The sequence below is a fragment of the Bos indicus genome, chromosome X (assembly GCF_029378745.1).
Source record: "Bos indicus isolate NIAB-ARS_2022 breed Sahiwal x Tharparkar chromosome X, NIAB-ARS_B.indTharparkar_mat_pri_1.0, whole genome shotgun sequence".
Taxonomy (NCBI): Eukaryota; Metazoa; Chordata; class Mammalia; order Artiodactyla; family Bovidae; genus Bos; species Bos indicus.
The window spans coordinates 7,818,005-7,836,828 of NC_091789.1; the positions used below are offsets into that span (position 1 = coordinate 7,818,005).

The 18,824-nt window shown below is 39.7% G+C and overlaps 1 protein-coding gene across 6 annotated transcripts in view; it reads left to right on the forward strand.

The window, feature by feature from the left end:
* GRIA3 (glutamate ionotropic receptor AMPA type subunit 3) overlaps window positions 1-18,824 on the forward strand; it is a 308,690-nt gene that overhangs the window by 229,587 nt on the left and 60,279 nt on the right. For all 6 annotated transcript variants that reach the window (XR_011565376.1, XM_019956167.2, XM_019956168.2 and 3 more), the window contains 2 exons: window positions 760-1,136; window positions 12,235-12,433. Coding sequence is in view for 5 of the 6 variants with exons in the window: in XM_019956167.2 (XP_019811726.1) it covers window positions 760-1,136; window positions 12,235-12,433 (576 nt within the window). In the remaining variant the exon portion in view is untranslated. The remainder of the gene's footprint in view (window positions 1-759; window positions 1,137-12,234; window positions 12,434-18,824) is intronic.

Here is an 18,824-nt window from a genome sequence, read left to right on the forward strand (position 1 = left end):
TTTTTATGCATCTACAATTTCTTTAGGATGTTTTGCAGTGATGAATACAAAAATAGGAGATTGAATTCCTGCCTTTAAAGGACAATGTTTTTATAGATATACTCTCAAACCAACAAGAATAATGGCAAACACTCAAGTATTAAACTGAGTACTATGGTCCTGTGTGGCACCCCATGGTGAGGAGGGAGGCACATATAAAAAGTATAGACTATTATGCTTTTCCCACAAGAATTTCCAGTCAGGTGAGGGAGATAAGACATAAGAACATGAACATTAAAATAAGAATATAAAAATGAAACAGTGATATAGAACAGAGGAGTACAAGTTGAAGTGAAAAGTAGCAAAAAAAAATTTAAGAACAAAATGGAATCAGTTATCCTAAGTCAATATGCTTCAGAGGACAAAGTGTCCTTTCTGTCAAGTATTTTAGGACCCACTGAATGCTGCTGCTGCTGCTGCTAAGTCGATTCAGTAGTGTCCGACTCTGTGCGACCCCAGAGACGACAGCCCACAGGCTCCCGAGTCCCTGGGATTCTCCAGGCAAGAACACTGGAGTGGGTTGCCATTTCCTTCTCCACACTGAATGCTACTACTTGTCTAACCAAAGGATTGACAAATCAGTTGGTTGTGGTGACTTAATACTTTATATTTTTACCAAAGAGGTATATTAAGTGGCAAATGACTAATGGAAATATTGTCTCTAATAGTAAAAAAAAAAAAAAAAAAGTGTATTGTTTTGTTTTTTGTTTTTTTTTCCAGAGGGCTGATATAGCTGTTGCTCCACTCACTATAACGCTGGTCCGTGAAGAAGTCATAGATTTCTCAAAGCCATTTATGAGCCTGGGTATCTCCATCATGATAAAGAAGCCTCAGAAATCCAAGCCAGGCGTGTTCTCATTTCTGGATCCCCTGGCTTATGAAATCTGGATGTGCATTGTCTTTGCTTACATTGGAGTCAGCGTGGTTCTTTTCCTCGTCAGCAGATTCAGCCCTTATGAATGGCACTTGGAAGACAACAATGAGGAACCTCGTGACCCACAAAGCCCTCCTGATCCTCCAAATGAATTTGGAATATTTAACAGTCTTTGGTTTTCCTTGGGTGCCTTTATGCAGCAAGGATGTGATATTTCTCCAAGGTTTGTTTCCATGCCATACCCAATGCCTCCTTGCATATTATGGCCATGATCCATTCGTGTACATCTGGTATTCATTCATCTCAAGTCCAGATTTCTTTAACATTCCATCTGATGACAAATTATCATCAAGCCATTTTGTTTGCTTTCACCCATGAAGTGTGTTATCACTGTCGCTTTGAATGTCTTTCATGCATTTCTATGGCATCATCTATTCATACATATTACAGCAAACATTTGAACTGTGGATAAAGGCAACATTGCCAGCTAAATTGATATTATTCAGATAAAGCTAACTCTAAATCTTGATCAGATCAAACATGCATGGTTTCCTAATTGAGCTAAAACATTTTCTCACTTGTCCAGAGACTGAATCTAGAAAAAATTTAAAAGAAGACAGAACTCTTCTTTAAAACTCTACCTTCCCCTTTCAAGGTCCTCCATTTTTCATTTTTCTCTCTGACTGCCTAGAACTATTTCACTGTAGTACCTTATCCAAGTTTAATCACTAAAACTATAAAACTTCTGAAAGAAAACACAAGAGGAAGTCCGTGTGACCCTGGATTGGACAAAGAATTTTCAGAACACAAAAAGCACAATCCACTGTAAGAACTGATAAACTGGACTTCATCAAAATTCAAAACGTTTTGTAATTCAAAAAACATCATTAAGAAAATGAAAAGACAAGCCACGGTAGGACAAAATGTTAGGAAATCACACATGTGATAAGATAAAGGGCTTTTATCCAAAATATAGAAAGATCTCTTGCAATTCAATGAAAAGAAGATAAGCAACCTGAATCTAAAAATGCATGAAAGATTTGAATAGACATTTTCCCAAAGAAGGCATACAAGTGGTTAATAATCTCATGAAAAGATGCTCACCATCATTAGTCAAAGGGGAAATGCAAATTAAAATTGCAGTGAGACACCTCTATATAGCCTCTGCTGCTGCTAAGTCACCCCCATATGTATAATCATTTTAATACCATTTATGGGGCTCTGCTGCTGCTAAGTCGCTTCAGTCATGTCTGACTCTGTGCGACCCCATAGACGGCAGCCTACCAGGCTCCCCCATCCCTGGGATTCTCCAGGCAAGAACACTGGAGTGGGTTGCCATTTCCTTCTCCAATGCATGAAAGGGAAAAGTGAAAGTGAAGTCGCTCAGTCGTGTCCAACCCTTAGCGACCCCATGGACTGCAGCCTACCAGGCTCCTCATTCCGTGGGATTTTCCAGGCAAGAGTACTGGAGTGGGGTGCCATTGCCTTCTCCAGTATAGCCTCTAGAATGGCTATAATCAAAAAGACAGACAATACTAAGTGGTAACGAGGATGTGGAATGACTATAGCTCTCATCCATTAGTAGTGTGAATGCAAAATGCTACAGCCAGACTGGAAAACAGTTTGGCAGTCTCTTATAATTAGACATACTTAAAATGACACAGAAATTCCACTCTTATTTACCTAAAAGAAAACATATATCCACACAAAGACTTACACACAAATGTTCATAGGAACTTGATTTATTATAGCCAAAAGGTGGAAACCCGAATGTCCATCAACAAATGAATGGATAATCAAAATGGTATATCCATGCCACATTTGGAATGGGAAACTATTGAGCAACTAAAAAAAAAAAGAAGAAGACTGATATATGCTAATACATGAACTTAGAAAACATGATGCTAAATGAAAGAAGCCAGATGCAAAATGCCACATACCATATGATTCCATGTCTTAAATTCCATTTATTGACTATCCCGTATTATATTATTTCATTTGTCCAGAATAGGCAAAGCAATAGAGACAGGAATCACGTTAATGATTTCTGAGGCCTTGGAGAGAGCAGAGAGGGATTAGAATGGGGGTCAGAATTAGGGTGAGGCAAGTGAGGCTGAGTACAGCAAGCACAAGGGTCAGATCCAGTCTTTATTTTAAAATTTGCTATTTTTTCATCATGAACTTTTGCATTAATTTTGATTTTTAAAAAATATTGCAGTAAAATGCTATTTATCTTGATTAATGAGATTTGGGCACTTCCTTCAATAATGTGTGAGGGGCAAATGCCTCACTTGCCTCACCCTAGTCTCATCCCTATGGAGATTAACCACAAATGGGCTCAAGGGAAATTTTCAGAGTAATGGAAATGGTCCCAAACTGGATTGTGGCAATGGTTGCACAACTCTAAATTTACTAAATTTATTCATTGCACACTTACATTGGTGGATTTTGTGGTATGCATATTTATCTCAGTGATGCTATTGAAGATATTGAATGTTAATGTCCTAGACTTCACCCACTTAAAGTGTTGACTCACCTAAACAAATGTCGTGGTGGATTCATAATCAGAAAATATTATAAGCAAATGTAACATCTATATAATCATAAAAAATGAGTTATTTCCTAAATAAAAAGTTTTAGCTTTGGTAAAATTGAACATGAATCCAAATACTGACCAGAGTCAATTATACAAACATATCAGTTTGGTTCAGTTCAGTCGCTCAGTCGTGTCCGACTCTGCAACCCCATGGACTGAAGCATGCCAGACCTCCCTGTCCATCACCAACTCCTGGAGTTTACTCAAACTCATGTCCATCGAGTCGGTGATGTCATACAACCATCTCATCCTCTGTCGTCCCCTTCTTCTCCTGCACTCAATCTTTCCCAGCATCAGGGTTTTTTCAAATGAGTCAGCTCTTCGCATGAGATGGCCAAAGTATTGGAGTTTCAGCTTCAGCATGAATATTTCAGCTTCCAATAAATATTCAGGACTGATTTTCTTTAGGATGGACTGGTTGGCTCTCCTTGCAGTCCAAGGGACTCTCAAGAGTCTTCTCCAATAGCACAGTTCAAAAGCATCAGTTCTTCAGTGCTCAGCTTTCTTTATAGTCCAACTCTCACATTCATACATGACCACTGGAAAAACCATAGCCTTGACTAGATGGACCTTTGTTGGCAATAGGGATCTTTATTTAAACTAGGACTCAAGAGGTCACCTACCATGTTTTTATAGAGTACATCATTTTGAGATTATCTACTTGGAACACAAATGGATTATCCATTTGTTTTTAAGTATTTATGCATATTGCCTTCATTTAAATGAGTTTAACAGTATAAATCACTGGTGACCATCTTCAGCAGCTTTTTAATATAACATGTGTGGGTCAAGCCTCATTTGTCTAAGTCATTCTTTTTTGTCACCCTCCATCTGCTTGGTCAGGTTTTCCAAATTATTTCACTCCCTGTTCCTTTTGTGCTTAGAATGTGTGTCATTTTGTGATACCATCTGGGAGTTCATTCTTCTTGTCTGATTTCTTTTTAATGTTCACTTCAAGAGACAAGGGTTTCTGGATGATCCTGTAATTGAATGATTTTAACATGACTGGTAACCTGTGTTGAGGCAATGCTAAAGACTTATTGAGGTTGGAGATTGTATTGGTTTCTGTAAGTGAATTTTCAAAACTAAAATTGTGGTTGCCCCACTGGAGTGCTGCATACTACTGTGCATACTCAAGCTGCACCCTTAAAAGGTCATTTGTTTTTAGAAGTATTTCTGCATGTTGCCTCATTAAGTAACAACTTAAAATGATGGCCTAAAAATGACAAGCTGGAAAGATTCTTTATTTTCATTTTTTTGTAGCAGAATTTTAGCTGTGGCTCTTCTGTGGCACTGAAATATCTCAGGTACTTTTTTCAAGGTACAGATTTTATTATTCTGCACTAGACACTTCCTATAGACCTTTCAAAGGTTTTGAGCATGGCCTTTGGTCAGAAATAAATTTTCCAACACAACTCAGTGCACATATGTGTACATAACACAAGTTTCACCAGACGTTACCCTTACAGTGTGCCATGCATTCTGATATTCACGATTCTGTTCCATTTTTTTTTCCTGAATGCTGGTTTCAACTCAACCTGGCAAAGTAACAAGTATTATCCTTACTGTGCTTCTGAGTAATAAATTATTACCTTTACAAACTCTAAATTTTCTACCATATGAGTACTCTCTCCTTCAATACTGTCTTTTATGTCCTTCAAAAGACATTATATCTTTAAATCTCTTGATAATATGTTATACTTGTTAGTATACTTATTACATACAAGTAAGGAGGGAACATGTTTCTCCTTGTCTTGAGAATGCTACTGGTTATATATTTGTGCTCAACTATATAGCAGCAAACCCCACTGTAAGGTGCTCTTCTATTAACTGATTTAGAAATTCCCAATAATCACATAGTTGCACTCTAAGATTCGTGGTTGCCTTCAGCTGTGAATGCCAGCATGATACTTTATTTCTGTTCAGTGGCCATACCTGGAATGCAAACTTTCCAGCAAGCCCAGAATGTGAGCATGCATTGTATACTCTGGCTTTTATCAAAATTGAAACAATTGAAGGCGTTATAAGAGACCACATTTTAAAGTAGAATTATCAAATATCATAGCATGAGGAAATCTCAGAGATAAATTAATCCAACTGCTTCTGTTTACTGAGGGCCCAGGAACAACTGGGCACTTTACCTGTATTTTAATGTGAATTCTAATCCTCAAAACACTACCATGAGGTGGGCATTATACTTATTTTTCAGGTGCAGTTGATGCTCAGGTGAAACAATTTGCCTAGCCCTGCAAATAATGACAAAGCTAGTATTCAAACTCTAGTTCTAAAATCCATGCTCTTTCCACTTCATACTGATTTTCTCACATCATGACAAAGGAATAGTGCCTGGAGAGATAATGTCATGGAAGCCAAGGTCGTGGGGTTTCTAAGAGCCAGCAAGCAGTACAATTATTTCCACTACCACACACTGCCTCCCACTATCGACCTAATGGTACACTGTTTGTTCCATTCTTTCCCTCATGCTCAGCCCCAAGAGCTGTTTTCCAGGGGAAAAAAAACAGCTGGCTGTTAAAGAAAGTAGGCAGTGAGCATTTAAGAATGCTACTGAACATGTGTTCACTCAAAGTAAAAGACGGGGAGATCAGCAATGAGACATCACCAGGAAAACTGAGCATGATTCCATTGCCATCAAATTAAGCTATGAATGGAAACCTAGAGGCTTAAAGAGTCTATGTCAATTAGCTTTGATATTTTCAACTACCCCAGTTGTTCAGAGTGACCAAGTCAGGTGAGACCGAATCACCTATAGAGAGAGTAATCAATGTAATAAGCTGAGGTTGTATTCATACACGAATGAATTTCTAGGGGGAGTCAGGAGAGAAAGTATGAGGAGATTGCTTGCCTTTAACCTTCTTCCCCCTTGATTGGGGCATGGGGAGATAGCCAGTGGGTGTAGCCAGATGGAGGGAGCATAGTGATTAGGTGTGTGGGTGTTGGAGTTTGTCTCACCAGATTCACAATCTGCCTAGTTGTTGTGTAACGTAGGACAAGTAACTAAATCTTGCTAAGGCTCAGTTCCTCATCTATAAAATGTAAAGCACGGTGCCTGACCTATAGTAAGTTCTCAATACATAGTAGCGATTATCATTTTTAAACTGGCTGCTCTTAACCATGCTGGCTTCACAAATACCAATAGTTCATATTGCATTTGCATTTTAGTTCCTAATCCTCTTTAGGAATCCAATTGAAATTGTAGTCAGTGCCAGATAGCTGATTTCTGATGAGAAGTAACTGACAACATCCCTTTTTGAACCCCTAATGGGCTTTCCTTAAGGATTACACCACTTGCAAATATTTTGGTTGTATTATTCCGCAATGTCTTGCTAATATTGACAGGTGGTTGTAATTTTTTTTTTTAATCTGAAATGTATTTCCTTTGTAAAACGTTGATAGTACTGCTAAGCAGTCCAGAGTCTAAGTCCTCCCAGACAAATGCTCCCCCTGCTGACTTTCTCTAGAGCTGCAGGGACATCTGAGGGCCTGCCAAGTTCAAGATACAAGGTTCCAGGGAATGACAACAGAGAAAATGGAAAGAACATGCTAACTTGAACCTGGTCGCTGTGTACACATTATTCCATGAGTATTATTGTCCTGTTAAGATTTGAAGATATCAATCCTTTGGACAAGAGGGCAGGGGATCCATTCCAGGTTAGCTGATATACAGATCCTCCTTTAAAATAGAAAGTATATGCAGAAGAATAAAATATACAAAGGGTAAAAAATGAATGGGATCAAACATAACAGGAGCTCGGGGGCTCCATTTAAAGTAATAACCTTTCCTTTACTGATGTAGGAGCAGGGTCTTAATCCTACTGTAAATTCACTTCAAAGCAGTAGTGGGGCGATAATAAATTAATTGTAATAGCAGGATTTTTTATTACAACTATTTCATGTCTTTTCTGCCTGAAAGCCCTAGTCTTAAGTTTTGGGGAGATGGTTAGTTATGCCCATCAGAGAAGACTAGAAGAGCAGAAGATGGATTCTGCACATTTAAAAAATAATCTGTCATAGACACAACATTGAGTGGAGTGTAGGGATGATGCATACTTTGGAAGAAAGAAGGAAGCAAAGGAATGATGAAGAGTTTGTGCAAAGGAGAAGCAGTTTGCAGTTCTAGCTCTTCATCTTCTGAAGCTAGTAAAGTGCAGATTTCAAAATTTACTTACAGGATGAAGGTTACAGCACATTGCTCACTTTTATTATCATTTTAGAGGCCATAAAATACATTTTATTATTAACTCAGAAACTCTAGTTTCTTCTGATTACAGATAACAGGAGCATTGTGTATTATTTTGCAATGTTTTTATGTCTGTTTTTCTCTTGTTGCTAATTTCCTTTCATTAACTTCATGCCTCCACTTACATTCCTTCAAAAGGTATGATATGTTCCTTTAACACATTTATATAAATACTAAATGTGCAGCATTTTATAGTCATTTCATTATGCTAACCTCCAAATCTGTCTTGTGCAACAAAACTACTTGAAATGAATGTTAAGCATTTCGAAGCTGCATTAATGGAAGGAAAGATACTGAGAAATGACAGGTCTTTCTAACTCAACTATAAAGTCTTGTCTTGTTTTAATGGATCCTTTTAAAAATGTGATAGGGCTGACCCATCAGTCACTTTTTATATAGCCTCCATGTGAAATGTGGGTTTAAATGGCTATAGTTTCACTAATGAGAAAAGGGAAATGTGAAGATTTTTATAGAGCTTCTTCCCAGTTAGTTCCGCTGCACACATTCTCCGTAAAACAATTTAGGCATCACTGTCACACAAGGGAAGAAAGTGGTAGAAATTCCAAGACTCTTGTCAAAGCCACTACTGTCTTAAGGGGAGAATGCTGAGTGCATTCAATGCTGATTCCCAGGAAGCTCCTTTTTCCATCTATGCTGATGCTTGTAGATACTATTTTACCATTTCTATGTGGATATTCACCAAAATTCTCTATGATCGTAGGTCTATTGTGGTATTAACTACATAACTGCCAAAATCAATAACCATATAGACAAGAGGTCACAAAAAAGACCAGTTAGCTTTTTAAGTTTATTTTCGGTCATGTCAACAGACAATTTCAGCTAAGTCATATGGATTAACCACATGATTATCTGAGTCAGCTATTAAGGTGGCCAAAATAACCAGGTTATGATATGCAGGCTTGATTTTAGATCACACAGATACAGTCAGAGTCTATTAGCTGCAATAGCATGACACCAATGTAATTTTCATAAATTACTGTGTTGTTCTCCACATTTCAAATAGATAATACATAAACTACCATTAGTATTCACAGCAGCAGAATACACCGCTTTCCATACCAAACCATGATTCTGGAAATACTCCAAAATCAGTTTTCCCCTTGATCTCCATAAAACCCTATCATCCCAAATAAGGATGGCATTCACAGCTCCATTCCAAATGAACAACAGATAATAAACAATAATTACCCAAACATGTTTGGTTTTCCTGCAACAGTATTTCTCAGAGTTTGTAGGAAAATTGCTCCTTCTATAATCTACCCACCATTCTGGATTTTCTTATACAAAATGTGAATATTTTATACTATAAAAATATGGGCATGTCTTTCCTCTTGTGTACATCTAGATGATTTATTTCCTATTTCTCATCTCTTTGCCTCAGTTATTTATCTGTAGAATGCCTCCATTTTCTTATCTGTAAAATATGACTTAAGCACAGGGATGGAGGATTAAAAGAGTTGACACATGTAAACAATTAAAACAGAGTCTGGCACATAGGAAGTGCTTCTTAAGTGTTAGCTATTATTTTTTTTTAATTACTACAAATGCCACTTTAAACATTCATCTTTTATATAGAAAAAGTATTTCCAGAGTCAGATCAGCCCAGAATAAGTGAAATGTATATGTCAACAATGAAGAAAGACTATGAAAGTTACAAATTCATAATTGAAATATTCCATATACTTTTAGCATTTGGAAGTGTGACATTCTTTCTGACTCATCCAGATGTTTTTACCTCTTCTTATTAAAAGGGAGATGTTCCCAGGTGAAATACTCAGAGAGTATAACTATTAGTTAGAAAAAATCTGTTGCAAAGCAGATTTGCACAGCCAAAAAACTAAAAGTGACTACACTCAGAAATAAATATGGGTTGTTTGAAGCATCCAGGGACCAACAGATATTACAGGCTTTAAAAAAACCAAGTAGTTTTTTTTTACAGTTAATCAATAAAGAATACTATTTATCAAAACATGTGCCAAAATGATTTGATCATAGTGTAAAATCTAAAACAACTGGATTTTCCAGAGGCTCAAAAAAGGTTATCTTGGGACACAGGAATTTAACTTTGCTTCCAAGTGGTAGAATGCATGTACAGACAAAGAAGAGCTTGACTTGCCAGCTTTCAGCCCAGAGCTGCCCTCTTCCCACAGAGCCTGGAGAGGTGCCAGGCTCCTACGCCTATTCTTGACTCTATGACAGAGCGGGTTCTTTTCCTGTGAGCTTTTCTGGGCATGAGAGAACACAGCCTAACCAGGATGGAGCTATGCCTCAGAGAAGAACTATCCTCAGAATAATGTGGCAATGTTTTATGAAACCTAGCGACCACATTTCGTTTCTGCACACAGAGCCAGCCTTCAGCAGCATTGCAAAGGAGGTGATGTTTCCTCAGGACAAGCCTGTATCCATCTTTAAGCATTCGGGGTTCTTACACTGCCCCCTAACTTCCCGCAGACCCTATCCCCAGGTACTCTCATGATGTAGGACCGTGGCTCTAATCCTGGATGCGCCCAAGGAGCTTTATGAACATGCTGCTGCTGGGGCTTCCCTGGCGGCTCAGTGGTAAAAACTCATCCTGACAATGCAGGAGGCGCAGGTTCAATCGCTGGTCCAGGAAGATCCCACATGTCGCGGAGCAACTAAGCCCGTGCACCGCAACTACTGAGCCTGTGCTCTACAGCCAGGGAGCTGCAATGAATGAGTCTGTGCGCTGCAACTACTGAAGCCCACGCGCCCGAGAGCCCCTGATCCACAATGAGAGAAGCCACCACCATGAGAAATCCACGCACCGCAACTAGAGAGTAGCCCCCACTCGCCACAACTAGAGAAATGCCCGAGTGGCAAGGAAGACACAGCACAGCCAAAAATAAATAAATAAAAACTTTTCAAATGTTGCTGCTTAGGCCCAACCCCCGGAGATTCTGATTTCATTGATCTGGGGTGGAGTCTGCTGCTGCTGCTAAGTTGCTTCAGTCATGTCCGACTCTGTGCGACCCCACAGACAGCAGCCCACCAGGCTCCGCTGTCCCTGGGATTCTCCAGGCAAGAACACTGGAGTGGGTTGCCATTTTATTTTTTTTTTTTTTTGGTCATTGTGTTTTGTTTTGTTTTCTTTTGTTTTGTCTCAAGCTCCCCTGATGACTTTGATATGCAGGCAGAGTTGAGAATCACTGATGGAGAAGAACAGTATTTCTCAATTTGATCAGCAAACCACTGCCATCACCAGTGATGCTTAAAAAGTCCAGATTTTTGAGCACTCGGATATTCGGAATCTGCATTTTAACAAACACCCCAAGTAATGCCTATGCATAGTTACATTCAAGAACAAGACGTTCCCTGATTAAAACTTATGCATCATCTGTCCCATTCTCCACTAACTGGATATACTAATCCATAATGATATGAAAATAGGTGCTGTTGAAGTAAAGTGTGACATTTTGACCAAGCCTCCTGAAGAAACCTTGGAAGATAATCCCAATAGTAAGAATGTCTAGAGCAGACCAGTGAGGATGGTTTTATCTGTTTTGGTTATTTTGGTGAGGGAGCGTACAGACAAACATTTTAGTGCCTCTCAAATCCTATTACACAACTAGTTTCCAACTTCACTTGAGCCAGCCTGTCCCATGTGCTTAGTCTCAGTTTTTCAAAGGGAAGAGTTTCAATCCCTGGATCAAAACTCCTGAGCCCCACTAGCCATTTATATGAAGATAATAATAAATATTATTTCATGGCCCATTGCCTTGTGGTTAACCAACTTCACTAGAATGGCAACGTCTGTAGTAAATGTGTTAAACTCACAGTGAATAGTGCTCATTTACTAGCATCTACTCATTTCTCCTCAAATACATAATGGTTTTTGATTCTGTGTCTCCCATGACATCACCTTACATCAGTGTTTGTCAACCTTGACTGCACATTGTAATCACCTGGCGAGATTTTTAAAAATACATACATCTGGGTTGCACCTCTCGGGTTCTGATTTCTTTGTTGGCTGAGTCTCATGCTGAGCATGAGAGGTTTAAGATCCCAGGTGATTCTGATGTACAGGCAAGGCTGGGAACCACCTGCCATAAAGGAAACAGAACAGTCTTCCCCAGGTGCACCCAGCAAGGCTCACAGGAAGAGAATCAGGTAAGTACAATGATTACATCTAAGCAGGAGCTGGCACAAAGAAGGTATTTATTTCTGTGATTAAATAAATAATCCTGCTTTGAAACCCGTAGGGGCCTGAAGAGCATTATGCATGTACCATCATCCCATGCCATCATGCCATGCGGTGTTGCTGTCAACGTGTCATTCTGTTTGATGTGTTCATCCCCTGATATCATTGACTTCTCAATTTCATCAGCTCCACTGAAATCATTCCTCTTTCCAAAAATAAAGATAAGGATTTCGTAAACTGAAACCTGGCCCCTCTGGGTCCGGATGGGTCTTTGTTTTGTTTTGTAGATCACTCTCCGGGCGCATTGTTGGAGGGGTTTGGTGGTTCTTCACCCTGATCATTATTTCTTCCTATACTGCCAATCTCGCTGCTTTCTTGACTGTGGAGAGGATGGTTTCTCCCATAGAGAGTGCTGAAGACTTAGCTAAGCAGACTGAAATTGCATATGGGACCTTGGACTCCGGCTCAACAAAAGAGTTTTTCAGAGTAAGTGCTTTTCAGTTAATTGGGTCTGCTGGCTTTTATTTTACCACCTGCTCACAAAGGCAGATTCATGGTATTTTAAAGGAGGGTTGGGGAAGGGTGGAAATATTATCAAGGCAGAGCATCTTAAAGATAGAACTACTTGCTTGATGACCTACTTCATTGTCCTTTAGATCCAAGACTCGTGTGTGACCTCACAAGTGGCATGGCAAGAGCACTGGGTTTGAACTCGCAGGTTGGAATCCCAACCTGCCACCAAGTGACTATTTATCCTTGGGCAGGTCATTTAACTTCTGTCAGCCTTGGTCCCCTTACTTGAATACTGAAGTCATTGAACTAAATATCTGTTCTCCTTTTTAGCTTTTACAAAAGCAGTGATTTTATGTCTCAGCAGTTCACTGACGTTAGGTGGTTGACTAAGAATCTGAGGAATCATGGACTATAAAATGACATTCTATTTTATACTTTGGTTTCCTATTGAAATGTATTTCAGTTGTTTCAAGCATTTCTGTACATGCAGATAATTCAATTTTCAGGGAAACTGATAACTGTTTTAATTTCTTAAGTAGATTTGTTGACCCCTTTCTGACCCAACATAGGCCCAGTCTTAATAGGGGAAGCAAGTTGTTCACTAGTAAAAGTTAGTAAAGCATCAGCACTGTGGAGGAGAAAGAAGAAAGGAGATAGAACATTATACAAGGATAATACAATGGACAAACCACTTTTACATAAAACATCAAGATCTTTGTTGTGTAGTAACTGGTCTTTATTTTTTTTTTTAAACTTTACAAATTGTATTAGTTTTACCAAATATCAAAATGAATCCGCCACAGGTATACCTGTGTTCCCCATCCTGAATCCTCCTCCCTCCTCCCTCCCCATACCATCCCTCTGGGTCGTCCCAGTGCGCTAGCCCCAAGCATCCAGTATCGTGCATCGAACCTGGACTGGCAACTCGTTTCTTACATGATATTATACATGTTTCAATGCCATTCTCCCAAATCATCCCACCCTCTCCCTCTCCCACAGAGTCCAAAAGACTGTTCTGTACATCAGTGTCTCTTTTGCTGTCTCATACACAGGGTTATTGTTAGCATCTTTCTAAATTCCATATATATGCGTTAGTATACTGTATTGGTGTTTTTCTTTCTGGCTTACTTCACTCTGTATAATAGGCTCCAGTTTCATCCACCTCATAGAACTGATTCGAATGTATTCTTTTTAATGGTTGAGTAATACTCCATTGTGTATATGTACCACAGGATTCTTGTCTATTCATCTGCTGATGGACATCTAGGTTGCTTCCATGTCCTGGCTATTATAAACAGTGCTGCGATGAACACTGGGGTACACGTGTCTTTAAAAAAGGCTATTGATGGAATGTTTAAGAACTCTTGCATTTATTCAGTTGCTCCAACCAGAGAGACATGGTGGCTTCACTGAGAAAACTGACCCATTCTATACATATGACTGCCTGCTAACTGTTACCTGTTATAACCCAGGTAACTGGTTATAACAATGATCCAGAAGCCACTTGTGTAGTTGGTAGAAAAGAAAAGTTGAGTCATTCTCTCCAACCAAAAATCGAGTTATCGGATGGCAGGTATAATTAGTGACTTTTCCTCAAAGATCCACAGTAAACAAATGTTGGTTCTAAGCCAGCTTGTTTTAAGAAATCAGTAAGAAATGTATTTATATGTGTATTATCATGGGATGTATCCAGTTGTTTCACAGGAAAACAGCAGGAGTATGTTTCTTGAAATTATAGCGATTAACTAAAAACTGTTTTCATTCCCTGAAGCAGAAAGAGTGAGTTCTGAAACCCTTTCAAGAATTCTCTTGGAAGGGGTTGTAGGTGGAAAAGTAGAGGGGCACTTGATTTAAAAAAAAAAAAAAAAGAAGAAGTTTTATTGACTTAGGATATCCCTCTCTCACCTCTACCACTTTTTATTGAGCAGCTCATAATCCCTAACCAGGGTGAGGGACTCGGTACTATTGGGGTTGGCCAAAAAGTTTGTTTGGGTTTTTCCACATGATAGTACAGAAGAACCCAAACAAACTTTTTGGCTATTCCAATAGCAGTATCAAAATCTTCTTGGACTAACCTGGCCTTGACCCTCACCTCGATGGCTGTTCCAGAAGCTTATCTGGGAATAATCCCCTGCCCTCATGAAATCACTCGCACATTTCAGGGCAGGAAGCCAAGGATTTCCATCTGCTGAATAGTCAGCACACAATCAGCTCCATGGAAATTTGGTTTGGTGTCCAGCTTTAGCAGAGCCTATGTTCACCCTCCCAACAGGCATCAAATTGCTACAAGAAGTACTTGACCACTTAAGCTATCAAGACACCAGCCTTGGACCCTCCAATCAGGGATCCTTGTTCTGGGAAGCATTTTTCCTTCAAGGATTAGAAATTAAGAAAGTGTGCTTTAAATGGTATTCGCTAGGTGGCATCAATTCCCATTAAGTTTTCAAAGGCCATTCATCTATATTTCAGGCAAAGGAGGCTCTCTAGGAAGATTTATTAGCACAAAGACTTGGAAGAGCGACCAAACAGTCATTGCCCCCATGCCCAGACCGCACCCCAACACATGTGTCTTTCTCAAAAACTAGGAAAGCACCTACTAATCCATGTAATGATGGTTTCATTAAAGAACATCTTATTACTAGAGCCAATTTGAATCAACATTCAATTCTGAGCAAAGCTATTGCCACATTCTAATTGGTTTTCAGTTTCTAATGTTCACCAATTCCTAGTGACCTTTACAGCCAATAAGCAATTCGTATGAAAATGGAACTGTTTTGAAAATCTGATTCGAAAAGGTGCTGGATATTTCTAGGTGTAAAGAATGCAAATCATTTTCTAATTCCCACTAGCCACTTTTCTTTTCCCTCAATTGGTTACTAGTGACAGCAGTAAGGACTCTGTGGGGAAGTTCTTTAGGACAGCTCACAAAAGTTGATGATCTAAGAGTAGAATGAGCAGTATAGGACAAGTCAACTCTTAGCGTGATTGTACTGAAAATGTTATGTAAACCCAACAAAGGGAATGCTTGGTATTCACATAATACTGAGGGGCCCAACCAATTGGTCTCCAAGCCATTTGTCCTCTTACTATCCTCTACTCAGGACTTTCCCAATGGTCCAAGGGTTAAGACTCTGCCTTCCAATGCTGGGAGTGTGGGTTCCATCCCAGGTAGGAGAGCTAAGGTCCCACGTGCCATGGGGTGTTGCCAAATTTTTTTTTAAAAATTAATATCCTCTATTCTTCCCCTCCTTGAACCCCATAAATCAGAGAAAGCAACCAGCAGGAACATATCATCTCTTACTTGGGGACTTCACTGCCACAGCATGTCACTTTCCCCTCAGTCCTCCATGATCTCAAGGCAATTTTAAGAACAGCAACTCCTCTACAAAAAAAAAAAAATCATTGAGGACCCCTGATGGCAAGCCTTCTCAACATTGTAGGCTAAAACAAGACCACATGCAACATTTACAAACATAACATGAGCTCATTTCTACCCATTCTCACTCCATATTAAAACCACAGGGGCTAAATAGTAATACCATAAAACAGCCCGGGGCCAGCCCTCTAGTCCTTCCACTAAGAGAAAAATAAAAGAAAATTCCTTTCTAATCGCCCTGCAGACATTTTTACTTGTCCTGAGTAAGGCTGCCATTAAAATGATGATATCTTTAAGTGATTCTTTTGTTTCTCTCATTTTCTGAACTATCCTTAGCTGTTATCTTACAGTCACAGAAAGTCACTGGCACAGAGAGGAAGGCAGGGAGGGGCTGAGCCAAATGCATGCAGCTGGAAGAGACATCTGAAATATTACCATCAGCCCTCATGACTTGAAAACTGATTTCCTTAGACAGCAGCTCCAAAACTCAATGTCCCAATTGGAGTTGGAAGCACCCATGCTAAAAAAAGACAAGTCGACAGCTTCATTGCCATTGCCCAAAGAAATGCCACTATGATTTGGAAAACTGCACCAAAATGATCATTCTCCACCAGGTTTTGAATGTTTAACCTGATACCAGAGTCATGTTAAAAAGTAGCACCAAGAGGAAAAGCAATCCCGAAATTCTCTCTGCCTTCAGACCCCTAGAAATATTAGAAGACAACTACAAATGTTTGATTTCTTTTCCAGAATACTGGAGTAGTAGCCTTTCCCTTCTCCAGGGGATCTTCCCAACCCAGGGATCAAACCCAGGTCTCCCATATTGTAGGCAGATTCTTTACCAGCTGAGCCATACAGGAAGCCCTCTTTTCCAGATTCTTGGCCATATTCCCACTGAAGATAGTTCAGGGGATAAGAGGATAACATTTTAAATGAAATGTTAATGCTAATTTAAACCCCTTTAAAAAATAAATATGAATGGAAAGGAGTGGGGAAAGACATGACTTGCTCCAGTGCCCCAGAAAGTGAAAAGTGAAAGTGAAGTTGCTCAGTCATGTCCGACTCTTTCGACCCCACGGACTGTAGCCTACCAGGCTTCTCCATCCATGGGATTTTCCAGGCAAGAGTACTGGAGTGGGTTGCCATTTCCTTCTCCAGGAGATCTTCCCAACCCAGAGATTGAACCTGGGTCTCCCGCATTGTAGGCAGATGCTTTACCGTCTGAGCCATCAGGGAAGTCCTCCAGTGCCCCAGGCAGGACAGAAAAATTGAAATGTATCTGCAGACTCCCCACCCTGCCCCTGCCCCGGGAACTGCCCTGTCTTCTGAGTGGCCAACATTGTAAGCCCCATGAAGCACAGTTGAATTACTCATGAAGAACATTTTGTCTCAACACAAGACTCTGTTACTATTATCATCAGTAACTTTTCTTTTAATGCAGGCAGCAAAAAGAAGTGCCCTCTCAACTTGATTTGGGAAGTAGTCCCTCCAAGAGGATTTAGATTCTGCTTACACATCCTGAATCTCTCTCATACACACACATGCACACGCATGCATTTTCAGAGTTCAGATTTCAGATCTGGATTTCAGTCCAGATATTGTATAACATTTGCTGATTATTTATTATAAGGTTTTTGAACTTTATGAGGAAAGAAGAACAATCTCTTCACAAATGTCCCCGTGTTAAGTATCGGATTGGCCAAAAAGTTTGTTCAGGCTTTGGCCACTCCAGTATGTTGACATTTGGACATGATTAAGAAAACTAACCATTAATCTTCAAGTTTTACTACAACAGACTTTCCTCATCCCTTAGCCCGTCCCCTTGCCTTAGGAAACACATCAAAATATAGAAATTCTTTTGTAAAAAAATGTTCTCACAAGTACCATGATGAATTTGAGATCTTGACACTGTATCCAGACAACAGCAACCACATTTAATTAGTTTGAAGACATATATGATGTGACTAAATGTTTGATGATATGGTGAAACGACACACTAGGGAGCATATAATAACAACAATAGGAGATGAGCTGACACCAAGGAATGGTAGGTCAGACACATTTATTGTATATATTCCTTGACAATTTAAAAAAGAAATGATTTTGTAATTTTGACATGGCCATTCTCATACCACCTTATCCCCCCCCCCAAATATTCTTTTCCTATGTCATATAATACATTACACAGCAAGACTCATAGACCTTATAGGTTAAGACTAGAGGCAGAGCAGCAGGTACAAAGTGAGGCTGCTGACCTGAGGCCTGGCCAAATGGGACTCTGAAAAAGGGAATGATACATTCAGACAGCTGCACACCAGTACCTGTCTCCAAGACAAAGGAGGAAATGTGGCAAGACAGGCTAGTAATAATGCCCTCAATTCTATTACTTGTTCATCACTCTTTCAATAACTTTTTGGGGCAACTACTATATACCAAACTCAAAGCTAAGCACGGAAGAGCCATCTCCATGAACGAAATTAAATTTCTGCCTTTTGTGAAATCACATGAAAATACTTAGGTTTTTTTCACCATTCTTGGAGGTTATTTGGGGAAACAGATTGACTTAAAACATAGGTATCTCGGAGAACTAGATGATCATCCCTCCAGGGCAGTCGATGGTGTTTATTTCGATGGATTGACTTCCTAGCACATGCCAATCTCTGGATATCCTTTGTGGTGAATAAGAGTAGGGTTCATGATTCTCTATAACTCCAGCAGGAAGGTCATCAAAGTGATGAATAAAACAGAAATGGCCTCTACCCCCCAAGAGCTCACAATCTAGTGGGCTGACAATTTTCAGCACATGTGTGTGCTCAGTCATTTCACTCATGCCCAACTCTTTGCAGCCTGCCAGGCTTCTCTGTCCCTGGGATTCTCCAGGCAAGAATACTGGAGTGGGTTGCCATGCCCTCCTCCAGGGGATCTTCCCAACCCAGGAACCAAACCCACATCTCTTTTGTCTCCTGCATTGGCAGGCAGGTTCTTTAC